The 27,848-nt window shown below is 34.4% G+C and overlaps 1 protein-coding gene across 8 annotated transcripts; it reads left to right on the plus strand.

Annotated features, from left to right (window-relative positions):
* On the plus strand, nucleotides 1-27,848 carry LOC116340124 (protein jim lovell). Of its 8 annotated transcripts, none has more exons than XM_031766367.1 (8): nucleotides 1-58; nucleotides 17,843-19,715; nucleotides 19,902-20,234; nucleotides 20,348-20,746; nucleotides 20,881-21,009; nucleotides 25,246-25,386; nucleotides 26,211-26,561; nucleotides 26,658-27,848. In XM_031766367.1, the coding sequence occupies exons 2-8, from the start codon at nucleotides 18,551-18,553 to the stop codon at nucleotides 26,981-26,983; spliced, it is 2,844 nt and encodes a 947-aa protein (XP_031622227.1). In that variant the 5' UTR covers nucleotides 1-58; nucleotides 17,843-18,550; the 3' UTR covers nucleotides 26,984-27,848. The 8 variants fall into 8 exon arrangements, with proteins under 8 accessions (XP_031622227.1, XP_031622225.1, XP_031622229.1 ...); XM_031766365.1 differs by lacking the exon at nucleotides 1-58 and adding an exon at nucleotides 10,675-11,546; XM_031766369.1 differs by lacking the exon at nucleotides 1-58 and adding an exon at nucleotides 16,192-16,253.

Consider the following 27,848-nt stretch of genomic DNA (forward strand, 5'->3'; position numbering starts at 1 on the left):
AGAACACCACAAGGCTGAATAATGCGTGGACGATTTTCTTGAACGACGATTGATTGAGGTAAGGTTTATATTAAGTTTCAACTACACTTTGGTATGGTTCACATCGTTTTCCGCATTCTTAGCTCAGATGTTAATGATATTCACAGGCATTCTTTCTCCTTTCAATTTGAATCAGTAACATATGGGCAATGGCATATTTTCGAAAAAATGATGATTATTCAATATGGGTGAATTTGAATTAGGTGATTTTTTTCTTATCATCATTTTGATTATAAAATTATTCTTTACATTTCTGAAAGCGATTTCAATGAGTAATTCCGACTTGTAACTGTTATTGAATATTATTTTGTATGCAGACGGCTAGGGGCTTTGGACTCCGCGCTTATTCCAAATTTATTCTATTACACTGGTATACGCGCTGAGCTACAATACCTCTCTGTTCAGTACATATTCGTAGTACGAATTTCGTACGTATGTTCCATAATTTAACTCAGTGATTTTAACTATTGATCTTAAAATTATTTGAAAATTCTTCTAATCCGAGAAAAATATTAATTCTCTATAAAATAAAATTCCAAAATTTGTTTTTATATTACTTCAAATAAGCAAATCATAATTGTACAGTGTTATGAACCATTATTTATGGTTCATAGCTGACAAATCTCTGTTGTGTATGGCACATTCGTCATCAAGTATTCGCAATGCTAATCAATTCGCAATGATGTATACGCGATATTTTGCTATTTACGAATTACGATTATTTCTATCTAAATGCAAGTATTTGCTCATTCGCGAAGTAGCAACATTCACAAAGAGTCCGAACCTCCTAGACAAACAGCAAAACTCATTCCATTGATACTTTCTGAATCTAACTTTGTAAATTTGCATCGTAAATATTATTCATTGTTTCAGAATTAAGTCATTATGTATTCTGATGCAAAATGTCAGAAAACATCTCCAACACAAAATGGTTTGGGGTTCACCCACAAATGCTTAGAATTTTTAGAAATAATCTGCACAGGTTTATATTTATTCACAAAAATTCAATGAATTTTAACATATTAATTTAATAAATCAAAAATGATGATCACTACTAACTAGTGCACTTTTCAATAATTTGATGAAAGTGATAAATTTTCCATATTGTTGGAGCTGTATCGGTTCATTTTTCAAACTTGCACTTTCAATTGACACACAAATTAAATAACAAATGAAAAATTGTATTTTATCAAGAAGATCAAACGAATTCGTAGAGTGCTTACTGTGAATTTCCCAACACAAAATCTACTAAAGGTATTAAAATGTGATAAATTATCCGATTTATAACGTGAGTTACTCATAATATGCAATTTATACAACATGGTTATTAAACAATTTTTTTGGTTGCATTCACTTTCGATGAAGTTGCAATTTAGCATAGTTCGACGTGTGCGAAGTGAACAGCAATCGCCTGTAGAAAATACCGAGTGAAAGAGAGAGAGAGAAAGATAAAAAAGAGAAACAAAATTTGTATAATTGATACTGATGAGTTTTTGTGAAGTGAGTCGCAGTAGGCGAGATTTCCATACGAAATTACCGAAGAAAACAAAGCGAAGAAAATGTAAATGGATTTCTTCATTACATTGTTCATGTATCATCGAGATACGCAAGTTAAATCATTTCCTCACTTGAATGAGAGTGCAAGCAGAAATGAATGTGTATAGTATATGTGTGTGCTTTATTTAAATATCCATGTTTCCATTGTATTCGATACCGAAAATTCCCAAAAAAATTAAGTGCGGTGTTTTCATGACACCACATGTATGTTATGTGATTGTTGTGGATTGTTGTCTTACTTTCCATGTGATTAAAATGCTGAGATTCAAGAATTTCGGCATTTAGCATTCATAGTGGTGGCTATTGTTGTGATCTTCAAGTGGCGTCGAAGATGTTCGGATATGAACAAAAAAGAGCCGTTTTAAAATTTGAAAAAAAAAAAAAAAATGAAGTAAATTGTGAATAGCGTTAAATCATGAGAATATTGTGTCTGTGTTATGTATGTGCACACAGACGATGGTGTCAACAGTGATGTGGCTCACATGCGGGATGTGCGTTCACTTGATGTTTTGGTCACACGCCATCACAAACTATGATCATAATGCTATCGGTTTTCATCTTGCCAAAATATCAACTTAAAGAATGAACAACAAGCAGAAAGAAAACACTTAATTTGTTCGGCTGATGTTTCATGTGAGCATAAGTACATATAGTTTCCCTTCGGTCCGGCCCGGTGTGCGTTTTTCTTTTCTTTTTCTTTTCTTTTATCAGATGTATAAATAGCGATTAATTCGGTATTTTTTTTTTCTTTTTTGGTATGAGTACATATCTTTGTTTCCTTGTTTCGGGTCAATTTTTTTCATTGTTTTCGTTCATATGCGCATTGTTATTGTTATGTTTTGGCCGCACTTGATTGCTGGAATTGAAAATGCGAACTCAAATTAGAAACGAAATATACATTTATAAGATGAACAAAACAAAAAACGACTACAATACCGTCGTCGATTCGGCTCATTTTCGTCACGATCAAAATCGTTCTTTTTTTATATTCCATTTTCTATTGCCATGAATTTCCATTTTTAACGCATTCGCTACTATTTCGATCCATTGACCAATGCACGCCTATAAAACCAACCAAAAAATGTTCACATGATTTGATTATTATTATGTTTTTCTACATAATATATGACGATTATGTTAAGTTTTCTTTTTATATCGGATTCGGTTTTGGGCGAATGCGAGAGTGAACGCGCACACATAAATCCAAACACCCGCGTATATTGTCATTATGATTATTATTTTATTATTCTTTCAAATTATTTCCAACAATCGAAACGTATTATACACCCATTAAGTATGTGGTCAGCGAAAGCGTTCGGTAATAATATGCATACATTATATTGCGCGAAATGTGTTTTTCTTAAATCGTTTTTTGTTTGAAAAAAATATCGTATATGTATAAGTGTTGTGTTGAACATGTGCCATTTGTCAGCTTTACTTCACACACACACATACAAAAAAAATCGCGACCAAAAAGTAAAATTGCAAAACTCAATCACTCACAAAATACGGTGTATGACAACTAGCCGTTTTTGGTGATCATCCAAACACTAAAGATAGTACATGAATATGCATCTAGACAATGTTGTGAGATTCACGACATGAAAATACACACAAATGACAAAAGCATCAAGAAAAGATGAGTCAGAAAAAAAACTATACAAAGAAAGGTAGTGAGAAAAAGAGTAAGAGAATGAGACAGATGGAGAGAGAGAGATTTGGCTATTGTACACAAAGACGTCGAATGTACTTAAAGTGAATAGAAGATAGAAGAAAAAAAAAATTATGTAAAAATGAATAAGTGGCGCGAATGGTATAGCCACACAGTGTGAGCGCTTGTTCGTGCTGGTGTGTTCGTTTCAAAAGCATGATTGAGCGACACACACGGCGTTGAATAGCCAAAGGAAGCGATTATTGTCGCACTCACAAACGAGCATAAGAGATCTTTATCACACAATGTACAGATATAGATGGCATATCGTTAAAGTTGAACCATATAGGTGCCCGTTAAAATCTGCACACACCACATCGACTAAGAAGAATTAATATAATGTGAGATGGTTTTTTGCTGTCTTTTTGCCAACTGAAAATATTATAAACAATTTGTGAGCAGGCGGAAAGGAAAGAATTGCCATTTGACTGTGGTATGAACGAAATCTTTTTTTGCAAAAAAAAAAAAAAGAATTCGAGATTCCATTTTGTTCTGGACACAGCCGGATACCATATGTGTCGCATAAGAAATGGAAGTGCACTTTATTTTTCACCCATGCAACGGTGAATGTTTTTGGACGTCAGACACGTTAATCTGATGGTTTTGGGTATTGTTTACTGAGCGAATGAGAAATGTGCTATTTCGCTGACTGAATGACTGAATGAAAATATATATACAGTTTTGTATCATCATCAAGCGTATACACGTTTCTTTTTTTTTGGTTATTTACAATGGATGGGGCGCGACAATTGTTCATTGCAGTTGAAATTAATTTCAAACACTTTCGGTGCACGATGTAAACTTCAAGCAAAATAAATGGGCCCACAGCATATGCGTTTACAAATTTCTTAGTTTTGTATACGACATCCATGGTTCTTTCAATGGAATGATACGATATTCTCTTTTTTACCTTAAATGAAATGATATTGTGTGTGTGTGGTAGGCAATTCATTAATTTGACTCGTGTACAAATACGTTCACCTTTTAATTTTGCAATAAAATATTCCTAGTTTGGTTTCAAACGATTTCTGATTCATTTGCATCATCGGTTCGTTTTTGTGATAGCATACAACATAAAATCAAACAGAGGCCGGCAAAAACATCCTCACACAACACGACAATGAAGGCGCAAAAACATATATACGAATACATCGATTAGCATCTATTAAACATCAACCATTTATCATTTAAGTTTCAGATTAGATGGGTATGCGAAAAAAAAACCGAATGGCAAAAAAAACTGGAAGAAGAACGCAACATACAAAACAACAGCAACCACGACGACGGCAAATAAAAAAAAAACTCTTGCTTCGAATTGCATGTGGTGTGTGAATCACAAATACATGATGTATGACTATGATATGCGCGTCTACGATTTCGCTGTTCCCATATGCATTAGCTTCTTATAAATCATTTGTTATGTTGCGTCGCGTTTTTAATAACGCTTAAAACTAAACAAAATAAATGAAATATCAAACAAGACCCCAAAAACTAATTTCGACATTTTTGGTGTTCCTTCTTTCTAATTTCTACGGCTATAGTTTGTCGTCGTCGTCGTCGTCGTTGCGGTTCTTTTTTATTCTGGCATTCACTTTGCTACTGTTTCGTTATCTTTGCGTTACATACGCGTACAATGTGTGCAAGTATAGTTGTGGTGCAATGGCAGAATTTCGATTTTCATTCAGTATTTCGGGCGACGATGACGATGATTATAACGACGAATTTGAAGTACTTGAAAAAGAAAATCAACTTGATGTATATGGTTCCTTTTTTTCTTCTCTGTACGCAGTTCTTCTTGATATTACGCGCGTATGCAAATTACAACAATCCTATCAGATATGTGAAACAACAAAAGAATTGACGGCGAATGAATGAAAAAAAAATCACCCTAAACATGGCATATATATGTGTAATTCATTGGAGCTGCTTCTCTCTCTCTCTCTTTCTTTGTTTACCACATATCACCGCTCATCGTGGATCATAAGCCGTGAACAAACAATGTAGCGAGAATGAATGAATAAAAAAAAAACTAGAACCCTGAGTACATTTTAAGGAAGCCCAAAAACAAAGAAACTCTGAAAAACTCAGCTCATTTCAGCTCGTTCTCTCTCTCTCTCTCTCTCTCTCTCTCTCTCTCGATAATGCAAATGAATAAAGAAAAACATTATTCATCATTTGCGTGTGCGTTTTTTTGATTCCTTTTTATTTTCCTCTTCGTTCGTTTTATAATGTGAATGTGTATACGTGAATGCTTAACGATTATTGTTCTCTTATCTATCTCTCATTCTCTCTCCGCTTAATTCGATAGATATTTGTTTGCCATTCGGTTTGTTGAGTTAATTTGCGTCGAGGTGCTCCAATCATAATTTTCATGAAAAACAATACACCGCATTTTAAACTCACAAGCTAATCAACACCTTTGTGTTTGCAATTCATACGTTTTATTACTTAAGTACGCGCGTCATAACAATTGTTTCAATCGAATGCGATTAGGTTAAGGTTTTTTTCCCTTTTTTCCATTTTGTACGCATGGAGGGAGTTTTAATTGCTTGAAGGTCAACATGTGAAATTGAGATGGATTAAAAGGGCAAACACACTTACAAATTTTATCGTAAAACAATAAGGAAGTAAGAAAATACTTTTTTTTGCACATTTCCGTTAGACATTTGGAAAATGCGATTGAATACAAACGGAACCATTTTTCTAGGTCACATTTTCGCCGCAATAAAGTAAACAGTTCTTTTTCTTAAATTCTGTCGGAATGACTGATTTTCACTTGGCACATGCACAAGTGCCATGAATTTGCAAAAAAACACACAAACACATACATATCAATTCGATGCGATTTTAATTGTGGCGCGGAAAAAGTCGACAACTAAAAAAAATGACATGCAAATTCGATGCCATATCGTCTATGTTGCCAAATATTCTATCGCGAAAATTTTAAGAAAAAAAAAACGGGACGAAGCATAGCACTTGTTTAAACGTTGTGTGCGGGAGAATCGACAACAAGAAAAATGGTTTGCAACGACGATTTCGAACAATTTGAATAATGAGTTAATGGATATTCAAATTTATCCAATAAATACATCAAGCAGTACACATCATTACCCGCTGTTTTGCACCATATCATGAACGAAGGGATGTGAAAAATGTGTGTGTGTGTGTTTGGGTATACATATGTGTATCATCATCTGGTTTTCGGCATGCAATTTGGCCCCCCATTCGTCATTACACCAAAAACACATGCAGTTGATGTTGAACACATGAATAAGTTAAAATAGAGCTCATATTGGTACGTTCTATTCGGATTTTCTTCCGAAAAATTTCAAGAATTGGAAATAAACATACTCCCAATATAAGTTAAACAGAGTTGATGAAATGCAGATACATTCGAATTTGCATGCGTAAATTTGATTTGAATGACAAGCATTTCAAGAGACGAGAAAAGGAATGTGTACTGCAGCCACTGTATTCATTTCGATTTTATGGATACAGTGAGCCCCATTAACAAATTACCGCAGAATGAAAAAAACGACGAATGGAAAAATGTTGCGGAAAATATAAGAAGAAACTCACATGAAAAGTTTTTCTCTATCCATTTTTCGTTCTATCTCCTTTTCTCTTTCATACAAAAAAAAAATATGGTTCGCGGCCACAAATTCAGTATGGACGAAAAGAAAAAACTATATACGAAAGACAACATAAAAAAGTGGAAATAAATTAAGTATTATAGTGCAATAAAGTGTCCGATTTCATTTCATTATATCAAGAATACAGAGAAAAAAAACGCTAGCTAAATGTAGCAATGACAACAACCGATCTGAATAAGAAACGGTCCCTTTGAAAATTGGAAATTAAATTTTGTTTAGTGTAAACATTTGTAATTGATACAAAGAAAAATGTGCGTTCGTATCTGCTAATTGGCGGTGTGGGTATGTTGAAATCTTGAAACTCATTTACAAAATCGAACATGTAACTTTGTATTGAAAATGCAAGGTTTTTGGAGAAACAGTGTTCTAATCAAAATAATTACAAGAATAGTTTATTTTTGCTTTAAAAAACAAACAAAATAAAATTATGATTTGACAGCATCAATCATAGTCTTAATAACGATTGAACCGAGCATCTCCAGTGCAATGAATCCGTTTGTCTCATAAACTCACATATCAAGCGGTAAAAATATGTGTATATCGCTTTTGATGATGTGCGCAAGCGTATTTTCCGAATGAAAAGAAAAAAACGTTTTCCTCTCGACGGTTGAATTGTGTGGACTAACAATGTATGTTGTTTTTTTCCTGAATATATGAAAGTTTATTTTGTGTGGATTTGTCAGAGTACATAAAATCTATCTCTTTTTTTTCTCACTTATGGAAAGGGTTGAGTTTTCATACGTCGAACAGTTTTCGTTTTTTGTGGTTTCTTTGACCCCACAACAAATGCATTTCCATACAAAGAATTGTTGGCGCTTTATTTTAAATTGCTTCATTTCCATTTGATTTTGGTTTCGATGAACATTTTGCTCCACTTTTCGTTTGCAGTTAATGTTATAGCGGTTTTAATCGCATCATATTCCGAACTTAAGTTGACAGATTCGTCTTAAGTTTAGATCTTTGAAGGCGCATTCAGTTCAGAATTGAATGAATAATAAATATGGGGAAAGCATGTGTGACCTTTCTTTGAAAATTTGTTTATAAAGTACGTGCCCAAAACGTTTTTTTTTATCGTCAAGGAAACAAAGTTGTGCGAAGAAAAAGAACACGCACACACTTTTAGCGTATAAAAACGAGTTTTTCTCGAGAGCTTTAAAATCATCATATTTCTCCATCTGGAGTTGAAGTGAAGAAAATAAAATGTTGTATGTGCGGTTTGGATGATGTGGTACCGAAAATTTATTCACTAACTACCAAAACCATCATCATCATCATCGTCGTCATTAAAAAGCATCACCAGAGAGCCAAATGAAGAGAGAGAGAAAAAAAAAATAGACCGAAATACGAACGAAAGAAAGGCGAAAAAAGCTTAAGTAGAAACGGTCGAACTAACAATAATAACGCATAAAACAGTGGAAAATCCGAATGAGCTAAGAAACTCACTTACATGCGCACGATATTCAATTTTACATTCGTATGGTGTTTTCTTGTTCTTATATTCTTCGAGTTGTTTTCTTTTCTTCACTACATTGTTGTTGCGATTATTTGTAATTGTTGTTTTTTTGTCGAAAGAAATGAAAGAGAGAGATGAAAAAAAGAATGAGCCCGTCGGTGTGTGTATATGAAAGTGGTGAAAATTCGCCCGAATGAGTAACAAACGAACCGAATCAGAAAGAGAGAGAAAGAAAGAAAGAACACACATAGCTTGGTCATAAATGCAAGTCGTGTGTGTATATATTATATACACAAATAGTATTTTTCTTTAACCAAAAGTTGCTTTCTCGCTCTCTCCCTCCTGTCGGCACATACTCCCGGTTCTCCGTTACTTCGTCGTCGAGCATCACGAGCGAACTAACAATATCAGCAACAACAGAAACAACCGTGTGCGGTACCGGCTCGTTATCGGTTCAAGTTGTAGTATCGGCTCACATCTTACGATCCAACTCGATTTATACGTTCGCTTAGAATGCGACGAGCAAGAGAGAGAATAGGAGCCCAAATAAGAGGCTATGACGCGTGCGATTCGATATGAAAGGAGACATGTGAACCAAATATATAAACACATGGAGAAAGAAAGTAAAGTGGAAGAAGGCACATATACACAAATCTCTTTTTCTCGCGCGCGCCCAACCAAGCCATACACGCTCATCTATGGAATAGAATTCATTGCACTCTAGCTCTCTCTCTAGCACACACCGAACGAGTACAGTACCCACATTCATACGAACAATATGAACATGAGCACACACCATAAATACATATATCTCTCTGGTCTCTCTCTCTCTCTCTATCTGGTTACCGTACGAGAGCAATACCGAACATGTTATAAAATACGGAGTGCGCGTTAGATATATCATTGCATTTTTCCTTCACATGTAATGCCGTTGTGAATATCGTGTCATCTCTTTTAGACGCTCTCGCCTCTTTCATATCATTCCGTTCGATTCGCTTCGATTTGATTCGTGTGTGCAATGAGAGAGACATGATGAAAAACACATTCAGTACATGAAAAGAGATCGAGTGTAGATTAGGGTGGAGCGGTGAAATTCACCGCTTTTTTCGTTGTCTATCGATTTTGAAACCGAATGAATTGATGAAATGTGTGACATTTGTTTTATACTTTTCCAAAATAGAATGCACAAAATCTATTTAAATGAACGTTGATTAAATATTTGTATTTCTGCTACATTTATCCGCATCTAATTCGAAATTTTCGAATCAATTGGAATTTAAATTTTCTAATTTGAATTTTTGGCAAATAACATTTTCGATAGTTTTTACTTTGAGTAATAAGCATCAGTTACCAGATTAAGAATTTCATGAAATGCATTAGCATCGAAGTATTCTTTGGATCAACAAAGTGCGAATGCAAAATTTCACCATCAACCGATAACTGTTGCCGTTGTTAATTTGTGCATTACGCGGCACCGCATATGAAAATCCAAATCGTAACGCGTCTCACATAAGAGATTCGAATGATGTACGGCAACGAGTTTTATCGACGACGAAAAATGTTCAATGTGGGAAAATGAGCGTGCACTCCACCCTAGCGTAGGTACATACGAGTACACTCAATTCGTGTTTATGCGCGCACATTCATCCACCGTTCACATGTAGTATATGGAGTTGAGCTGAGTTGAAGGCACCACATATCTTTTTTTTCCCTTCTATATATGTATACATATATAAACAACGTACATATATATACGACATACAACACATAAACATTTAAACATATCTGTTTGAGCAATTTTGTTGCTTGCTTTTATTTTTCGTTTTGTCGTTGTTTTTCATCTCTCTCCGATTGCCGTCGTTGTTTTCGTCGTCGTCGTCATTGCTGTTCGTTGAGTCGGTTGGATGGCACATCATTCTATATGGAGAGAATTTTCACCAAACAAAATATTTACCGTACATATCGCGCGTGTATGAGAACGAATGAGAAGCACACACAAGAGAAAAAAAAACATATAATGTGTAGCATTTTAAGCACTTACTATTCGTAAGATATACACAATCAGTCGGTCGAAGTCAGTCACGGCGCTAACCTTAAAATGTTCGGTTCAGTATAGTTACTCGTTTTTTTGTTTGGTTCGCTCTGTCGTTATTTTATTTTTATTCCTGATTTCCTATTGAACATAAAAAAAATAACACAAATTTTGCAAAACAAGGAGAAGAAACGATTTTTAAATAAAAAATTGAGTAAAAAGCGGGTAAAAAAGGGAAATACATTTTCGGCAAAACAAAACAATTTTTCTGGTGTGCAAATCATCGAAAGATCCGTTAAGATCATTTAAAAAGTGCAAAAAAAATTGTGCTCGGAAATTTCAATACGATAGAAAAAACGCCAAATTATTATGTGAGATGCTCATTTTTTGCTATGACAAAATAAATATGTGACGAAAAATCGAATGATAAGAAAGTGTGAAAGGGATATCGAAAACGAAAAAATTGTGGTAGCCGGATTTTCTGGAAATTAAACTCATTTGCGGATGAATTTAAAGTGAAATGTTTACTATTGTTGGATTGATCGATTTTTTTGCGGATCATAAACATATGGCTCCCGAATTAAGATAAACCCGTGATTGAATATCTAAAATTGAGTAAAGGAAATTGGAGAAATTAGAGAGAGAAAAAAATGATCGCCGTTGTGACAAAAACATTCACCGAAACGATTGTGTGAAAATTCTTGTTTTCTTATTCGATTTTTTTTTTCTCATTTGAATTGTGAACACGGAAATTACATCTTAGAGACTGTGATGAATGTTACCGACGTGATGAACAGCGAGCAAATCCGATTTGCAATAGATATTTTGGACACATTAAACATCACTAATTGACTACCAAATCGAAAAAAGTGACCGCGAAAATAAGAGATATTTATTGTACCGAATACACTTTGTGATCTTGAAAAAAAAAATTATACATATATACAACAAACACACATACATCTATGTGTAGTTTTAAATGATTTTTATCAGTTATATGTGATTTACTGTCAATGAAAAAGCTGTGCAATTTCCAAAACATTCCGAATTCTTTCTCTATAAACACTGAACATTTTCTTTGGATACATACAATATGAAAAGGTATGTTTTTTTTAAATTGTGGATGTTTAAATGAATTTGTGTGTGAGTGTATTTGATGAAACCATTGGTTGTTGAAAAATATGAATGTTTGTCTTTAATTTATATGAATGAGGCAGATTGCAAACACAAAAAATGCATAACTTTTTTTTTATTACTTAAGTATTACCGTCGATTTCTCAATATTCTTCACCCGAACGATTCCCGTCGATCACCAAAAAATTTCTTGAGATATCTTCAATTGACAAGTGTCCTGGCATCGATGTCATTTTAGAAAAGAAACAATTCTGAGTTGAAAAGTATAGTGTCGACCAATAGAGATTCGGTTATTTGTGTAGCAAAAACCAATCTAAGATAAAAAAAAGTTAAGAATAAAATGATTTCACTCGATTAAATTTATTTTCTTTAAACAATTTCTGATTTTCTAATATTAGCTTATAAATTAATTTTAATCCGATTAATAAAACGTGATCATTGTTTATTGTTTAAGTCAACAATTTTCGATATTATTTCGTGATTATGATTTCATTGATTTCTTAATGGTATTTTTTCTTCATTTCTTTCAAAATTTGATTCAATAATAAAAACTATTTGTGTAAAAAAAGTCTGTGCCTTCAATATTTCGCATTCTGTTTTAAATCTATTTGGTTAATTCTTTGTTTAATAATAAAATGGTACAAAGAGTGACAAAAATCAATGTTCCGATGGACACGTATGTACTATTGGTTTGTTGTTGATGCTGTGGAAAAGAGTCGATTGTACGAAATGCCAAAAATTGGCTGATTTGTCGAATGTAATGCAAACAAGATATTGTGCCCAATCTAATGTCAGTCATGATTGATTTCGATTAGGCCAATCGATTGAATCCATTGATGAAAACGACTACGGTAACGACGAAACGAAAAACTTTTTATGTACCACTGTGAATCGGGTCAACTTTCAAAGAGCGTCAGATCGGATCGGCACGATTTCGAAGCACAAAACCCATTTTGCATTATTTTTTTTTTCTTTGGTTTTTTTTTTGCATCTCTTTGCCAATTTTCATTCATGAGAATAAAAGTAATAAATTATTTCGCTAATTATTTCATCATCTTCAGAGCAGAGAGTTTAGTTCTGTGTGTCCAAAAGGGAGAAAAACAAAAACAAAAATGAGTCGTCAGTATCTATGCGCAATCCACAGAAAAACAAATTGTATTCCATGTATCTCCTTGTTCGTGTTTGAGCATCATTTGGCGGCCGGTGAAACGGCCGATGGTAAAAATTTCCAGAAATCGTTTTCCTCTTCTGGTTTACTCTATCAAACTCACTAAACGATACATAAATTTAAATAATAACAGAAAATTTACGAATCATGATTGATTAACGATAACATTACATTTTGGCTTATTATCGTCGGTTGTTTGTATTCGATGATCGTGTCGTGGTGAAATATGAAAGCAACAAGCCAGAGCCAAGGCAGACAAGAACGTGATATCTGTTTTTACAACAAACAAACATCTCAATAATAACACCGTTTAATTGCATACTTGTTCATAGTTTTTTTTTTTTTCGTTATTGTTTATTGAAGACAAAATATGAACCAGGAATTACGACAAGACAACGAAGAGCAACAACTTCAATGTTTTGATATCCTTTTGCTTTGGTATTGTCCTTTGTCTTCAATATTTTAATTTTTTTTTGTCATGTGTAAAAATGGACATAGATTTTCGTTTTCAGTTTTGATAAATGTTTACTTGCGGTAAATCGTATGTAAAACTTGCAATGATCATACATCTTTTTTTTACAAAATACTTAACTGAAATGTACTTTTTCTTCGAAAGTTTGGTATTTTGTGTGATTGGCAAATTGTTAACTTTAACACAAGCGAACAAGTCTGCATAAGTATGTTTAATATAGATATGATTGTTTGTGTGTAGTTGGGGAAATATATTCTTTTCAGTTATTTTCCAAAAAGCGAGAAAGAAAGCGCTTCGTTACAGTTGAATGAAGATTTCAGTGCGAGACTTTATTCAATATGATGAATGTGCGGGAGCGTCTGTTTACCAAAGTTATTCTTTCTTTTTCTCTTTCGTTCTCTATTTAGTTTCTTTTCAAACGCCGTATTTTTACATCGCTCTTAAAAGTATAAAAATGATTTATTTTTATAGTTGGAAAATATCTTATTGTTTCACTAAACGATATTGGCCAAAATAAATGTTCGGAGTTGTTCCTTTGAATTCAAGTTTTCCGGCTTTGAGTTCGGACTATTTTGCTCTCCAGATTTTCCAACAAGAAAAATCTTCCATTAAAGATGTCACCTTCTGAATTTAAAGACGCCGAAATACATGCAATTTTGAATCATTCTTTTTCCAGCAATTACTTTTTCTGTCGCATTCATGGATGGTGCTCTGTCCGAAAACAAAAAAAACATTCCGTTAGTTTTGTTTGTATACGAAAATACGTTAGCGGTGTATCGTGTGTCAAATTATATTTTAATTAGCTACCGAGAAGAGAGAAGAAAAAAACTGTTTAAATTATGTGGATTCTGTATATATTCTAATACTATTTTGTTTCGTGCCCATTTTATTATTGTCAAATCGAAAGAAGCGAATCGTCCAGCCTTGTAAATAATGTTTGGCCGTTTTTAGCCTCGTCAATAAGCTTAAACGAAAAACCGAAAAGAAAACAGTAACACATTCATTTGCACATAATTCTTTTCAACGCCATTATTATTATTATATCCAGCAATCGTTACGAATTTCCATAAAAAATTGTTTGATTTAGTTTTGTATGTATATGGCGTGTATTCAGGTGTTGCCAAAATAAAATAAAATAGACGAGAAGAACAATAACAACAACAACAACAATAAATGCTGAAAAAAATCATTTAGCCTGAAAAATAAAATGACCGGCACTCGATAGCTGGTAATGAGTGTTAAGTTTGAAATACGACGAATTTCCAAATCGCAATAAAGACCAACAAAAAAAAGTATACAAGCAAAACAATACATATATTTGTGAATGGTGTTTTTTTTATTCACACGCACATAACAAAATATGGTCGACATCGACACCATCGAATGATTGCCGTTAAGAAAGTGCCCATTTCGCATTTGTACGAACGAAATTAATTTCATTGGATAATTCTATTGTCACACCTCATAGTAACGATACTACGGTCTCTTTTCCTCCTCTTTATCTTTCTCTCTCTCTCTCTCTTCACACATATTGACGGTCGTCACATACATCCAACCGAATAACAATATGCAATTTGTAGAAACATTTGTAAAAATTGGACCGTGAATCGTTATTAGAATCTTCACTAAAACATTGTGTTTTTTTTTAATTACACCCAATCGCTTGACCATTCTCCCTAACTCTATCTTGAGCATACATTAGTTCACATCCAAATTGATACGTTCGAGACAATGTATTGGCAAGCGAAAAAGTGATTACTGTTATAATCATTTGCTGTGTGCAAACAACTTATTCTAATTTAACAGCACACACTGCCGTCGCTGCCGTCATCGTCGTCGTAAAACATCATCGATTCAGTGAATTTCAATTGCGCTCTCTTTTTTTCTCTCAATTTTTGTATGATTGTTGGCGCTGTGATGTCTTCGACTTTTGATTCTGACGAAACACGATTGAAGACGAACGCAAAACAGATATACAAACAATAAATTCAGACTTTGCGCTCAAAACTTAACCACATTTCGTGACTATTGTTTGTTGTATCGAAAATTGAATTTGCCAAAATGAAAAATGTGACATTCACAATTCACATCAATATCCTACCATCTACATTCAGATATACACGCTCCTTTTTTTTTTCTTTTTGCATCATGGAAATGCTGAAAAATTGCAATTGGGAGAGAAAGAGAAAGACATTTTCCAAGTATAATTCCATTAAAAATACATAAACACATAGTACATTTATTTATTCGTCGACCAATCTCTGAGGACCCAGAATCTGACTTAAATTATTTCTTTGTGCATTTCTTCATTTTCAGTCTCAATGACCACTCAAAATGGAATCGAATTTCATATGATAAAATAAAGAATAAAATACATACTTCATATGTTGAAAGTCGTAAAAGTAACCGATTTATTGACCAAATAATTTTATGGGTCCAGACGTATAAGAAAACTCAAAATTCAATAGAACTAAATGCTGGAAACTTATTTTGTTGTAAAAAGAAGCGGCCTGGACCTGTTGTGTGTATGTGTCTTAAATGTTTCAAAATTAACAATTATTTTACAATATTTTGTCAAGTGTATTCATATGGTTTTCAAGTTTTGTGTATCATCGAAATTTGTACACACACATAGAGGACTTCATAGCTCAGAAGTCGTTTGGTTGTGCGTCGATGTGTTTGTACATCGAAACGTCTTATGATGATATGTCTTATATAGTACGTGCCCAGTGCCACACACGTCTCACTCTGACCAATGTTGAAAAGCCCTTTGGAGCCCGTTCCCAAAACACATTCACATCATCACCCTTTTCGGTCACACGCATACATACACTTTATGTTTGAGCGCGCTACACATTTATCTAGAGTTATACGCCAATCTTTTGCCATTTGATTGCTGCTTAAACGGTTGTTTATTTTCTTTGTATATATATCACACACCCGTAGGAAACGCTTGGGATATGTTGTGTGATGTGTTTGTAGTATTTCGGTCGTTAGAAGAACAAATGATCTTTCGGCTTGATTTTTTCGACATGTAAGCAAATTTGATCCGTCGCATGCATTCAGTTGTGTTTCGATGACCACACGTTAGTGCACTCCATTGACTTGAATTTTTCTTTTTCAATTAGGTGACTCACATATAAGTAAGTGCAATTTTCTTTCTTTTTTGTTTGTTTCGTGGAACCTCAGTTTTCATTATCTTAATTTTCACGCTTTTGTCGATTTTCTTGTACAAAAAAAATAATTTGAAAAAAAAAAATAACTGTGAAAATCGAGCAATTTTATGTCATAGTGCTTTAGTATTGGCGCATCAATTTTAACCACCAATACCCAATTAAGAGATGCATTTGCTTCCGTTGTGAATGAAATCGGTGGCGGTTGAAAAGAAAATAACTTTTTATAAAGAAAATCCAATATAATCGTTATCATTTTGATTTGCAATCGGTTCGGCACAGTTTCTATGAAATCGGCGCAAATATTCGTGGTTCGTTCGATACATTTCTCTTTCGTTCATTTGGTTGTAACGGTCGTGTGTCTGTGTGATGTGATTTCAATTTCGGTTTCACGAAACGACGCACTTTTGTAAGTTATTACTAGCTTTACTCAATCCAGCCACATTGTATACACACTCGTACACAACGCACAAGCTAAACTGATTTTTCGACATATACCGTTGCGGTTTGTGCATACTACAAACATTATTTCTCTTTTCAATGCATCATGCTCATTCTTCACTCATTCCCGTTGTAATGTTACATCCGAAAACCGTTTGCCAGCATCGACAGCAGCAACAACAATAAACACTCAAATTGGTTTGCATCTCATTCGAATGTGAAGTGACAAAGAATAGCCACAAAGAAAAAGAACAGTCAGAGAGACACACCAACGAAATATGTGTTCAAATGTTGTCAATTTACTTTCAGTTGTGCATTTTTGTTTATGTGTTTGGTATGTGTTTTGATGTGTTTTCCATTCATTTTCGGTGTTGGTGGGCGTTATGAAGATTCGGTCGATGGTTTTTTTTTTGTTGTAAACTCTTGGTTCAATTCATTTTCGTGTGATCCTGTTGTATTTTCTAGTTGTTATTGTTTTCTTGTCACTTGTAACGAATTTTTTTTTCGGTTATTGCTGTTTACAAAACAAAATCAACCGAATGCGAAAATCGTCAGCAAAAAAAAAATGCTTGCAACATAAAAATAATGATGCATATTCACATACGAACAGAGCAGCACGACAATGAATAAAAAAAGAGTCAAATCAAAAGGGTTTAATTTGGTGAAGGCGACGGTAAACGGAACATTTGGTTGTGGTTTTTTTTTCTTCTGCTGTGTGTGCGATTTACGTATGCTTTGTCGCAAACATTTCTTGCTCTCATTTTTTTTACTCTTCCTAAGACAATTGTACGGTGCTAGGCCATTGAATGTTTGATGTGTATTGGTGTGTGCTTACGTGGTATATTGTATGTATGTGCATTGTCAATTTCAGTGTTTTTTTTTTGTCAAATACAAAAGAACCATATTCCACATACAAAATCAAAACAAATTTGAATGAAGAAAAACAACAACAAGGAAGATACATTCTCAGCATATTCATACATTGTTATTTTTGATTGTTTCGTTGCAGATATCTAAATTACCGCAAGCGATAAACATTTAAAAATCATTTGTACGCCAGTTTAACCACCAACACATAAAATATAAACGAGTGAAGCGAACGAGAGAAGAACAAATAAGCACACATATTCGAAAGTGTGTATGGTGTCATCCGTGCATTTGTTGATAAAAAAAGCCAACGAGCATAAACAACAACAGCAACAACAATCGTATCGTATAATAAAGCCGGCAAAAGTCAAATGTAAATGTCGATGCATCTTTGATGAAAAAAGAGGGAGAACGAGAGATTTTGGAGTTGAAACTAAGAGAAAGGAAACGGGAATAAATTGTGTGTGAAAAGCGAAGGTATTTTTTACAATAACAAACAAAACCATTCAAAAAATTAATGCAAATAAAGTGTTTTGCGAGTGCGTGAAACAACACAGTCGATGTAAAATAGTGTACAAAAAAGTGCAAGCGAACACAAAAAAAAACACAATCGAATGATAAATTGTAGTGAAGACGAAAAAAAAACAGTGTGCTATTGTAGAAAAGGACAAAACAATTAAGAAGTCAAGCTAGAACCTTGAAAAATAGCGGGAAAAAGAATTGAACGGCACAAATTATCACAAAGACGAAACGAAATCAAAAACAGTGTAAAAAATAGAAAGAGAGAAAGAGAAAGAGTAGAGTGGGAAAGTGAAGAGACATTTTAGTGGATGATAGAAGATTACGAATAATGACAGAACAGGAACATTACAGTTTGCGGTGGAATAATCACCAACATCATATATTGCGTGCATTTGATGCTTTGTTACAAACAAAATCATTGGTCGATGTGACATTGGTGTGTGCCGAAACAAGTATATGCGCTCACAAAGTCGTTTTGTCTGCCTGTTCACCATTTTTTCAAAATGTTTTTGCCGAAAATCCGTGCAAGCATCCTGTGATCGTTCTTAAAGATTTTCCCGGTTGGGTGGTTCAGGCCGTTGTTGATTTTATGTATCGCGGTGAAATCAGTGTGCCGCAAAAACGTTTAGAAACATTAATTCAAGTGGGTGAATCGTTGCAAATTCGTGGTCTAGTCGAGCATCGTGTTGCTGCTACAAAAGATTTATCTGGTTCATTGAATGAATCGACCGATGATTATTTGGAACCGCAACTATCAAACGATTCCATTGAACCAAATAATTATGATGATGATGATGCCACACCGACTATGGTAAAATCGGTATCGCTTTCAACAAATGCACAAAATGGTAAAAAGCATCCGCGTCTATTGAATTCGAATTCATTTAATGACATTTCGGCTGCTTCAATTGCAAACACAACAATAACACAAACAAGCCCAACGCTACCGATAAACAACAACAACAACAGTAACAGTAACTGTAGCAGCAACAGTATTAGCAACAATAACAATCATCAAATTCATCATCAGAATCAGGCAAACGAAAACCGTGATATAGCTTGTACATCACCAATGCCACGACGAAAACAGGCACGTCCACGTCGTCGTTCTGGAGAAGGTGGTCCACATGATTATTCAAGTAAATCGACATCACCAGTAGCAATATGCGCTCCCGACGACGATGACGACGACAACAATCCAACTGAAACGGAAACCAACAAAGAACGCATCGAAAATAATAGCAACAGTCACAGCCACATCAACAACATCACCAATACAAACACTATCAGCAGCAGTAGTAGTTGCAATGTCAACGAACAAAGGAAACAATTGGTCAACAAATGCATTGAATCGATGACGGGCACGAATCTAGACACAGACAAAGTGGTCGATTGTACAGTGGCCGCCATTGAGCAATCCATCATTCGCGACAAATTGAATGCGAACGACGACGATATGACGGATAATGAGATGGATGACGATGACGATGAAGGTTAGTCTCAAAAACAATGCACTAATATCGAAAAATTAATTTGAAACGTAGATAAAATAAAGAGAAAACAAAAAATTTATGACAAATTATGGAAAATTAAACGTTAAACGAATAGCATTAGTTAGTTGTAGAACATTTGAAATTTATTTATTTTTGTTATGTGTTGTTTGTTTTACATTTACATAGATAATGATGCGACGGTACATGATATGCGCGTCGTTGATGACATAGAACCAGAGGATGATCTCGATGAAGGTGACGATGAACATGATGAAAAATTATCGTTGGAAGGTCGTAAATTGAGAAAGCGAACACATCAATTCTTTTGCGAAGATGATGGTGATTCGAGTGCGCCCGATGATCATGATGATGATATGGACGATGCCGATGGACCCGAAAATTTATGCATCAAAAACACCAGAGATTCAAATACCGAAGGTGTTAGCAATAACAACAACAACAAGGACAACAACTCTAGTAGTAATAGCAACAGCAATAATAACAATCGAATAGGATTAGGTACGTAATAATATTCTGTTTTTCGTGTGTTTTTTTTGGCCGTTTGTTTTTCTTTCAATTCCTGAATTAACTGAGTCATTTCATTTTGTGTGAATTTATTGTTCTTCGTGCAGCGCTCAAGGATATTCGACATTTGAATCGGCCACCATCGCATTGTCGACAACAATTGTTCCCCGGATTTCCGGTCCATCATCACAATCAGAAAGGTGAACATTTGGCAGCACAGTCGCGACAGGAACAATTGCACAAACATGATCAACAACGTCATTCGCAATTGCAACAGGCGGCTGCGGCGGCGGTTGCAGCCGAAAAAGCCTTTATGGAATCACAATCGGAAAATATGAAACGTGAAGCACTTGAATCACGACTTGAAAATGAAAGTGCATACATGGATCAAATGGATTTAACATTGGTTGCTGCTGCGGCCGCTGCAGCTCATCATCATCATAATGCAGCCAGTATGCATCATCCGAATTCACGGCATCATGAATTGGAAAATAATTTGCATAAAGGTAAGTGCATAAGCGTTTAATTCGATTTAAAAGTGATTCCAAGTTAGTTTAACGATTTTTGAAGCAGACAGTGTTTTTTGTATTTGAGTCGATTTGCTTCCAATTGAAATTGTTTTTATTGTTAAAATTCGTAGAATTTACACCGAGCTCACCGATGAGTCTGCAATCACATTTCAATCCACGTGAGGGTCCACCGCATCCTCCGTCACCATTGCAATTTCCTGGTATGTCATCAGCATTGACATTAACGCCACCGCATCACAGTAAGCCTTTATTTGTTTTGTTGGTTTTTTTATCTCAAAATTGCACAACACATTTTCTGCGAAATTTTTCACATTGAACGGGGCGCGACGTTTGTTTTGCATGTGTTTAAAGGTACATTGTATTTAAGGCATTCCATTCAATTTTCTATGAAATTTCCAAAGCAAAAACTTTACAAATTTGATCACATTTTCTTTTTATTGAGCAAATCTTTTATTTGCCCTATGTGACTTTAAAGCACTTCCTTAACTTCACGATGGAAGAAATTGTGCGCAAAAGAAATTTTTTAAGTTTTTCCACGAAAGTTAAATAGAACTGATAAAAGTCAACAACACGAAAACGCTACGGCAAAAATATATACAAAATCCACGGAGACGAACTTCTGAAGAAAAAAAAAACACACACACACATTACAAATAAGCATATCAGTTGAAGCCACGCTTTTTATGCGGTGGTTATTGATATTTTTGCTTGCATTTTGGCCAAAAATTTACGTAGCAAACGAAACACACTCTCAATGATGTCCACACCGAACCCAGTGTAGAGTAACACATTTGCAATGAAAATTGACTGTATATTATACAAAAATCGAAAGATGGCAACATATTTTATTTGGGTGTAATCTAATTTTCAAAAGAATTTTTTTTGTTCACGAAAACAGACTTTTCGCATAGATGGTGGATTGTGTGTGAATGTTCAATGTAAAAAGTGCTTCGTCAACAGAGCACTGAATTCAGGAAATGAAATAGAATCGTTTAAAAGCGGTATTTAATGGATGATTTAAAATAACCGATTTTATCAAATAAATCACAGTGATTCAAGCGAACGAGAGAGAGAAAGAGCGTAAAAAAGAGAATAAAATCATCCAAAATCATCATTTATTGGCATTTGTATCACACTTACTGTAACTGATTCGCGACGATAATGATATAGGCATTATCGATGGTTATATCCCAAAGGAAGGATAAGCAGCACTTTGACGACTCAACCAATCTCATTTGTATTTGTGTGTTGAACGTTTGGCGCGATCATAATCAAGCTTAATTATTTTAAATTATCATTCACACATAATAATCAATTGTGTTGATCGTGCGATGACATTAGCGCGAAACGCGAATAAAATCTTTCTCATTTTTATACACCCAACGATTGTTAATCAACGAATAATGCACAAAAACAAAACGTATGAAAATCAGCCCTGAATGCATATCGGTGCAGGTTAAAAGGCGCAAAAAAAAAACAATATGATATTATATAAATATGGTGTTATATGCCTATATCACGGTAACAATTTCTTGGTCGTTCGCTCATTCTCTCATTTCATATTGGCACTTACGAATCCCGTACACGATTCCGTCGGCACGGCAATGTAAGGAAAACAATGGTCACTTCCAGCTACACAACGAATTCATAGAGAAGAAGAAAATAAAATAGACGCGCGAAAAAATACTTTTTTTTTTCGACGATAATAAAGATGTGCATCATTTCATTATGAATTCCACAGAATAGTCAGAATTGTGAAAATAGAAACGACGTCGACGGCGACGCAATTTCAATACTCTATAATAAAATACAATTTAAAATTATGTTGTAATTTTTTCCACATAAATATGGAATAAAATATCTCTGTGTTTCGCGCTTTCTCTCTCTCTCTCTCTCCGCCTCTCTTCCAATTTTTATAAATCCCAGATGGAATTTAACGCCCGAGACACACGGCACATCATCATTGCCTGGGTAATGTGTGTACAGTGTTCGTTTTAGTTTAAAACGATATTTATATTATGTTCGCACCCCACGGTCAGAAAAGAATGAATACTAAAAGCGCACACAAGAAAGTAACATTTTGTTTTTTGCTAACGATGTACACGTATTGAAAATGATGAAAGAGACAGAGAGAGAGAGATATTGGTTATCGATAGATAGTTTGGTTGAGCTATTGGCAAGTGATTCACAAGTAATGTTAGTTAAACTGTTTGTGACTGCACATGCCACGCGATTATAGCTAGACTCTTGTTGCGCATTTATTTAATGGTGGTATATCATACATGAAGCGCCAAAGAATATGCGCTAGTGAACATTTTCCATTCAAAATTGAATGTATTCACATTTTTTCTCGACGAATCAATCTTTTTAGCATTCGCCAGCGATTTATGTGTTTGACAAAATTAATGGAAATTTATCATTTAGTTGAAAGTGAATTCCGATTATTTGATCAACACAGCTGACACAGCTTGCATATGATTAATTGAAAACGTCAGCCAGAATTAGCAACAAATAACATTCTGATTAGTTGGCAAGGAAATTGAATAAAGTCACATGATTTTTAACGCGATTTACATTATTTGTTATGAAAAAATACATTATTTATACATCGAAATGAAATAAAATACCCATGAGGGTATTTGAACTGTTTATGGCTGCGTGATATTTAAATGGAAGTTTGATTGTCAATTTTCCTGGCTCCAATGAGCCCCCCAATGGGATTTCAGATTCTTTTCCTGTTGAACAAATAGACGTGAATGAGAGCATTAAAAGACAATTTTGGAATGAAACAAGAGTGTTTTGGCAACATTTATGGAAACATGCTCTGTATGCACTAGATTCGTGGTTGCATTCTTTTCTGTAGTTCTACTGCTCGAATATTATTACCAAGCTATATTCGATTTAAAATCAATTTTGATTGAATTGTCGATATTGTTAATTTAAAAGTCAAAATAATGGTTAATAAAGAAATAAGAGTGTCCAAAATGCGTGCGCATATGAGAAACATTAAATATTCGCGAATCATGTTCGTTTCTATTTTCAAGGGCTAACGCATTTTCATTTTCGGTGAAACTTTCGAACGATATCCCAAAAAAAAATCCATAAACCAGTGTTTCAATGAGACAATGCATATAAATTTGAATGTAAAAATGAAATATCACAAAACATCATTCCGCTCTTTCACATTTGTTATTGATGTACATGAAAAGCCAGGTGAATTTCAGGTCCGTTCATGGCAATTGAATGGTTTGCGCATTTGGTCTACACTCTATATGTGTTTTTTTTTTTGTGTTTTTTTTCGTCGTTCCGATGAAACATTAAAACATGAAAGTGAATAATCACGGTTCAATCTGTTTCTCGTTCGCGCTCGCAAGTGGTCTAATTTACTTCGATCCGCTTTGCCTTTTTCTCTCTGCCATGTTCTATTGTTTCTATAAATGAGAAATAAATAATAATATTGTTATACACAAGAACAAAAAGAAAACACATCAAGATAAATCAATCGAACACTCCATGTATTTCGGACGATTCGATTTCTCTTGCCACTTCGACAAGCATGCACATACGTGTTATTCATTGAACACTGGATGTGTCGGAAATCAATTTAATTCGAAATGATATAGACGATTTTTGTGCTGTGCAACTAACTAACTGGAGCGTTTTGCTCTTTGCACGCTGCTCGGTCGGTCCAATACGGAAAATTAAACAATATTTTTTTTTTCGTGTAATAAAGAAGAGTTTATTTCTCACTTGAATGCATGCATTCACTAGTGCGCCGCCACACTTTTAATGCGCAGATGGATCAAGAGGTGTGTGTGTGTGTGTGTGTGTGTGTGTGTCTGTTCTTTGTTAGCCAACCGAATGAATATGGATCTCTTTTTCTCCGTTGACTTCGGTGTATTTTTGTGTTTTTTTTTTTGCTTGAGGTCGATTTCGATTGCCATCTGCAATACATCAACATGAGCATAGACATCAAGTCTCTCTTTTTCTAACGATCATCCATTCAACCGGTAACCGAATATTTAAACCAACAGAACATTGATTTGTAAATTGGGTCGAATGAGTACTTGTGCAAAATGGAAACAATAACGTCTATCCAACAAAACGCCACCGCAAGCCATCGTATACGATCGACATGACTTCATCGATACATGCATCCAATTCGAAATGAATTCCTTAATTAAATCATGAATAACACACATTCACCACGTATCACATATTCGGTTCATAACATAAACGATGCTTAAACACCGGTTTATTAAACGTGATTTTCCGCTTAACATTCGTAAAAATGGTAGTTAAAAATATAACCATAGAATGAAACATTTTGATTTATCTCACGAAGAAAAGTTTTTTTTTCGATTTAAAATCAGAAATGAACAAAATCAAAGCTAAAATAATGTAATTATGAGTTCAGGATAATTTAACATTTCGAAATAATAAAAATCATTCTATTTTTTTTTGTTTAATTTCAGTGTTTGGTTTAGATTCACCGTTATCACTTTTTCCACCCGGCATGGATCCTGGCAAACTATACAACCCGCTAATGGAAATGCCCGATCCAAGATCGATGCATCCACATCCACATGGTCCATACTTGAAAAAGAAAAACAAGCGTAAGTATCAAAACGGCCGTCATTCGAAACAATTTTTATGGAATTTTTCTGTATTTACGTCATTTCGCAAAAACTTCATTTTAAGCATGAACTTTGTATAAAACTTCCAATGATATACTTCAAATTAATTTTTATACACTCACCATGGACTAATGTGTCGAAGTGATACCGTAATTTGCAATATAGAGTATAAAATTGTCTGAACCAATGCCAATTTTTGTTGAAATTGGAGTGTAGTCGCGATCATTGTTCGTCTTGTGTACATCACGTTGTCCAGTTCAATCGAATACTCAACGGTCGTCAATTATACCGATCTACAGAATCTTGTTGTTCTTATTTCATTTGATCTGTTTGAGAGATCTCAACATTTCCATTGTAGACACATAAAATGTGTGTTTTATTGAATCATGTACGAAATGATAATCGAGCAAAATGCTCGAGAAATTGACATGGTGTTTTGTTGCGTTTGTGAAGCGAATTGGTCGGTGCAATTATTTCAATTACCGGTGATTTTCGATTTTCTTCCACCTTGCACACGAATTGACAGACATACAAACGTAAGAGTGAGAATGGTAGTGACTGTGAGAGAGAAACTTAAAAATTATAGCATATATCGTATCCAAAAGGCAATTCCTTAGAACTATTTTCCGAACGAAAAATGTGCGAGACGAACATTTAAATTGAATACAAAAAAAAAAATAAAGAAACAAATGATGATTTGTATTTTATTTTTCATTTTAAAACCGAGAGAAAAAGTCGTTGTTCGCTCAAAAGTGAGTGAATTGTTCAATGTTTGTTTTTTAATAATATGTGTTCATTTGCAGTGAGCCGACCCAAAGGTCAACATTCAGCGCCACGCGGTGGACCGCCACGTTCATGGACAAATGCTGAATTGACCGAAGCATTGCATCACGTGTGGAATAAGAAAATGACCACGAGCCAAGCATCGCGACTCTTTGGCATACCGTACAATTCATTATTGATGTATGTACGTGGTAAATATGGTAAAAGTTTGAATTTGGAACAATTACGGAAGGGCTGCATCAGTGGTCCACCAATTGAATTGCTGACAATGGGTCTTGGTGCGCACACAAATAACAACGGTGCACCGTCAAAGAGTGGCCTCAGCTCAAGCCGATCTAGTAAAGAGCTTAAAGATTTGGATGAAAATCAAGGTAGTTTAAACGAGTTTTTGCTTTCGTTTTATATACACATTGAGAAAAAAAAGAAGACAAACATATTTATTATTGATTATCGTTCGTATTGTACAGGTGGTCGAGCAAGTGGTTCAAGTTCAATGAAACGTAGCACACCATCCGAACCTGATTTATTACCAAATCCAAATGCCATGTTCAATCCATTTTCGCCTGGATTTTATCCTGACTTTGCGGCCGGCTTTCCAGGATTACCGCTCAGCATGTTGAATTTATTGCCACCAGAACGGCATCCACCTTCGTTACACGGCATGCAAATCGACGAAGATTGTAAAAGTGATCGCTCAAAACAATCGCTAGAAGATGACTATCCCATACCACAACCATTAGCGCTGAATCGAGACGACAGGCGCGAGCTCATACAGCAAAATGGACAAGATTAAAAACACTTGAAATAGTTTTAACAAAAAACTTAGATCGTATTGAAGTGAACAACCACACGTTTAATGTAGTTGAAGAATTTGCGATATGATGCAATGTGCATATAAATCACCATCTTAGACCGATGGCATTTAATTTTTTTTGCATTTGCATTTTATACAATTCATTTTCACTTTTTAAACTTTTCTAAAACGAAAAACAAAAGCGAAACCTTTTGAGCAAAATACACAACCACAATTTTCTTTTTGTAAATTCAAACTAATTTACAATACAAATGTCACCAGATGAACAAATTATAAAAACAAAAAAAAAAACCTAATCACACGATGAACAACCAAACGCTATAATATTTAAGTGAACAAGATAACAACAACAATTTTTTTTTAATTTATAAACAAAGAAAACTAAAAATTAACAAAAAAAAAAAATGAACAAACACAAGAAAAATAAGAATTACTTATAGGCTAATGCATAGTTATATACATACAATTAGTATATGTATTTAGGCAATAAGTAAGAGGTGTGTGGAATTAATTTATCCATATATAGGCAATTCGTAGCTTAAACCAATTTCAAATTTAAAAAAGAAAGGAAAAAAACCGCTCAAGGAACAAACACCGTGTACATTCCAAAAAACAATAATGAAAATGTGTGGAATGTGCTGTTCTTGTTTCGAACTTATGTGAAATGCTGGAGAGGTTTAATAAACATTTGTAACTCAATTAAGGATAAATATATATTTTTTGTTGTGGCTGAGGAAAAGTGGGGTTTACGACGCACAAGTTATACTGATTTGTAAAAAAAACACAACAGTATTTATTCCCCACAAAATATTTTTCACAAAATACACGCAAAATCTTCAAATTA

This window comes from Contarinia nasturtii, unplaced genomic scaffold (assembly GCF_009176525.2).
Source record: "Contarinia nasturtii isolate CC-2019 unplaced genomic scaffold, AAFC_CNas_1.1 Cnas_scaffold_630, whole genome shotgun sequence".
Classification (NCBI taxonomy): Eukaryota; Metazoa; Arthropoda; class Insecta; order Diptera; family Cecidomyiidae; genus Contarinia; species Contarinia nasturtii.

Bases quoted from the DNA above. Each gene is read 5' to 3' on its own strand.
- LOC116340124 (XM_031766367.1), top strand. From the start codon at position 18,551: ATGACAGAACAGGAACATTACAGTTTGCGGTGGAATAATCACCAACAT. The intron at 19,716-19,901 runs GTTAGTCTCAAA...ACATTTACATAG, and splicing joins GGATGACGATGACGATGAAG to ATAATGATGCGACGGTACAT. The intron at 20,747-20,880 runs GTAAGTGCATAA...TAAAATTCGTAG, and splicing joins GGAAAATAATTTGCATAAAG to AATTTACACCGAGCTCACCG.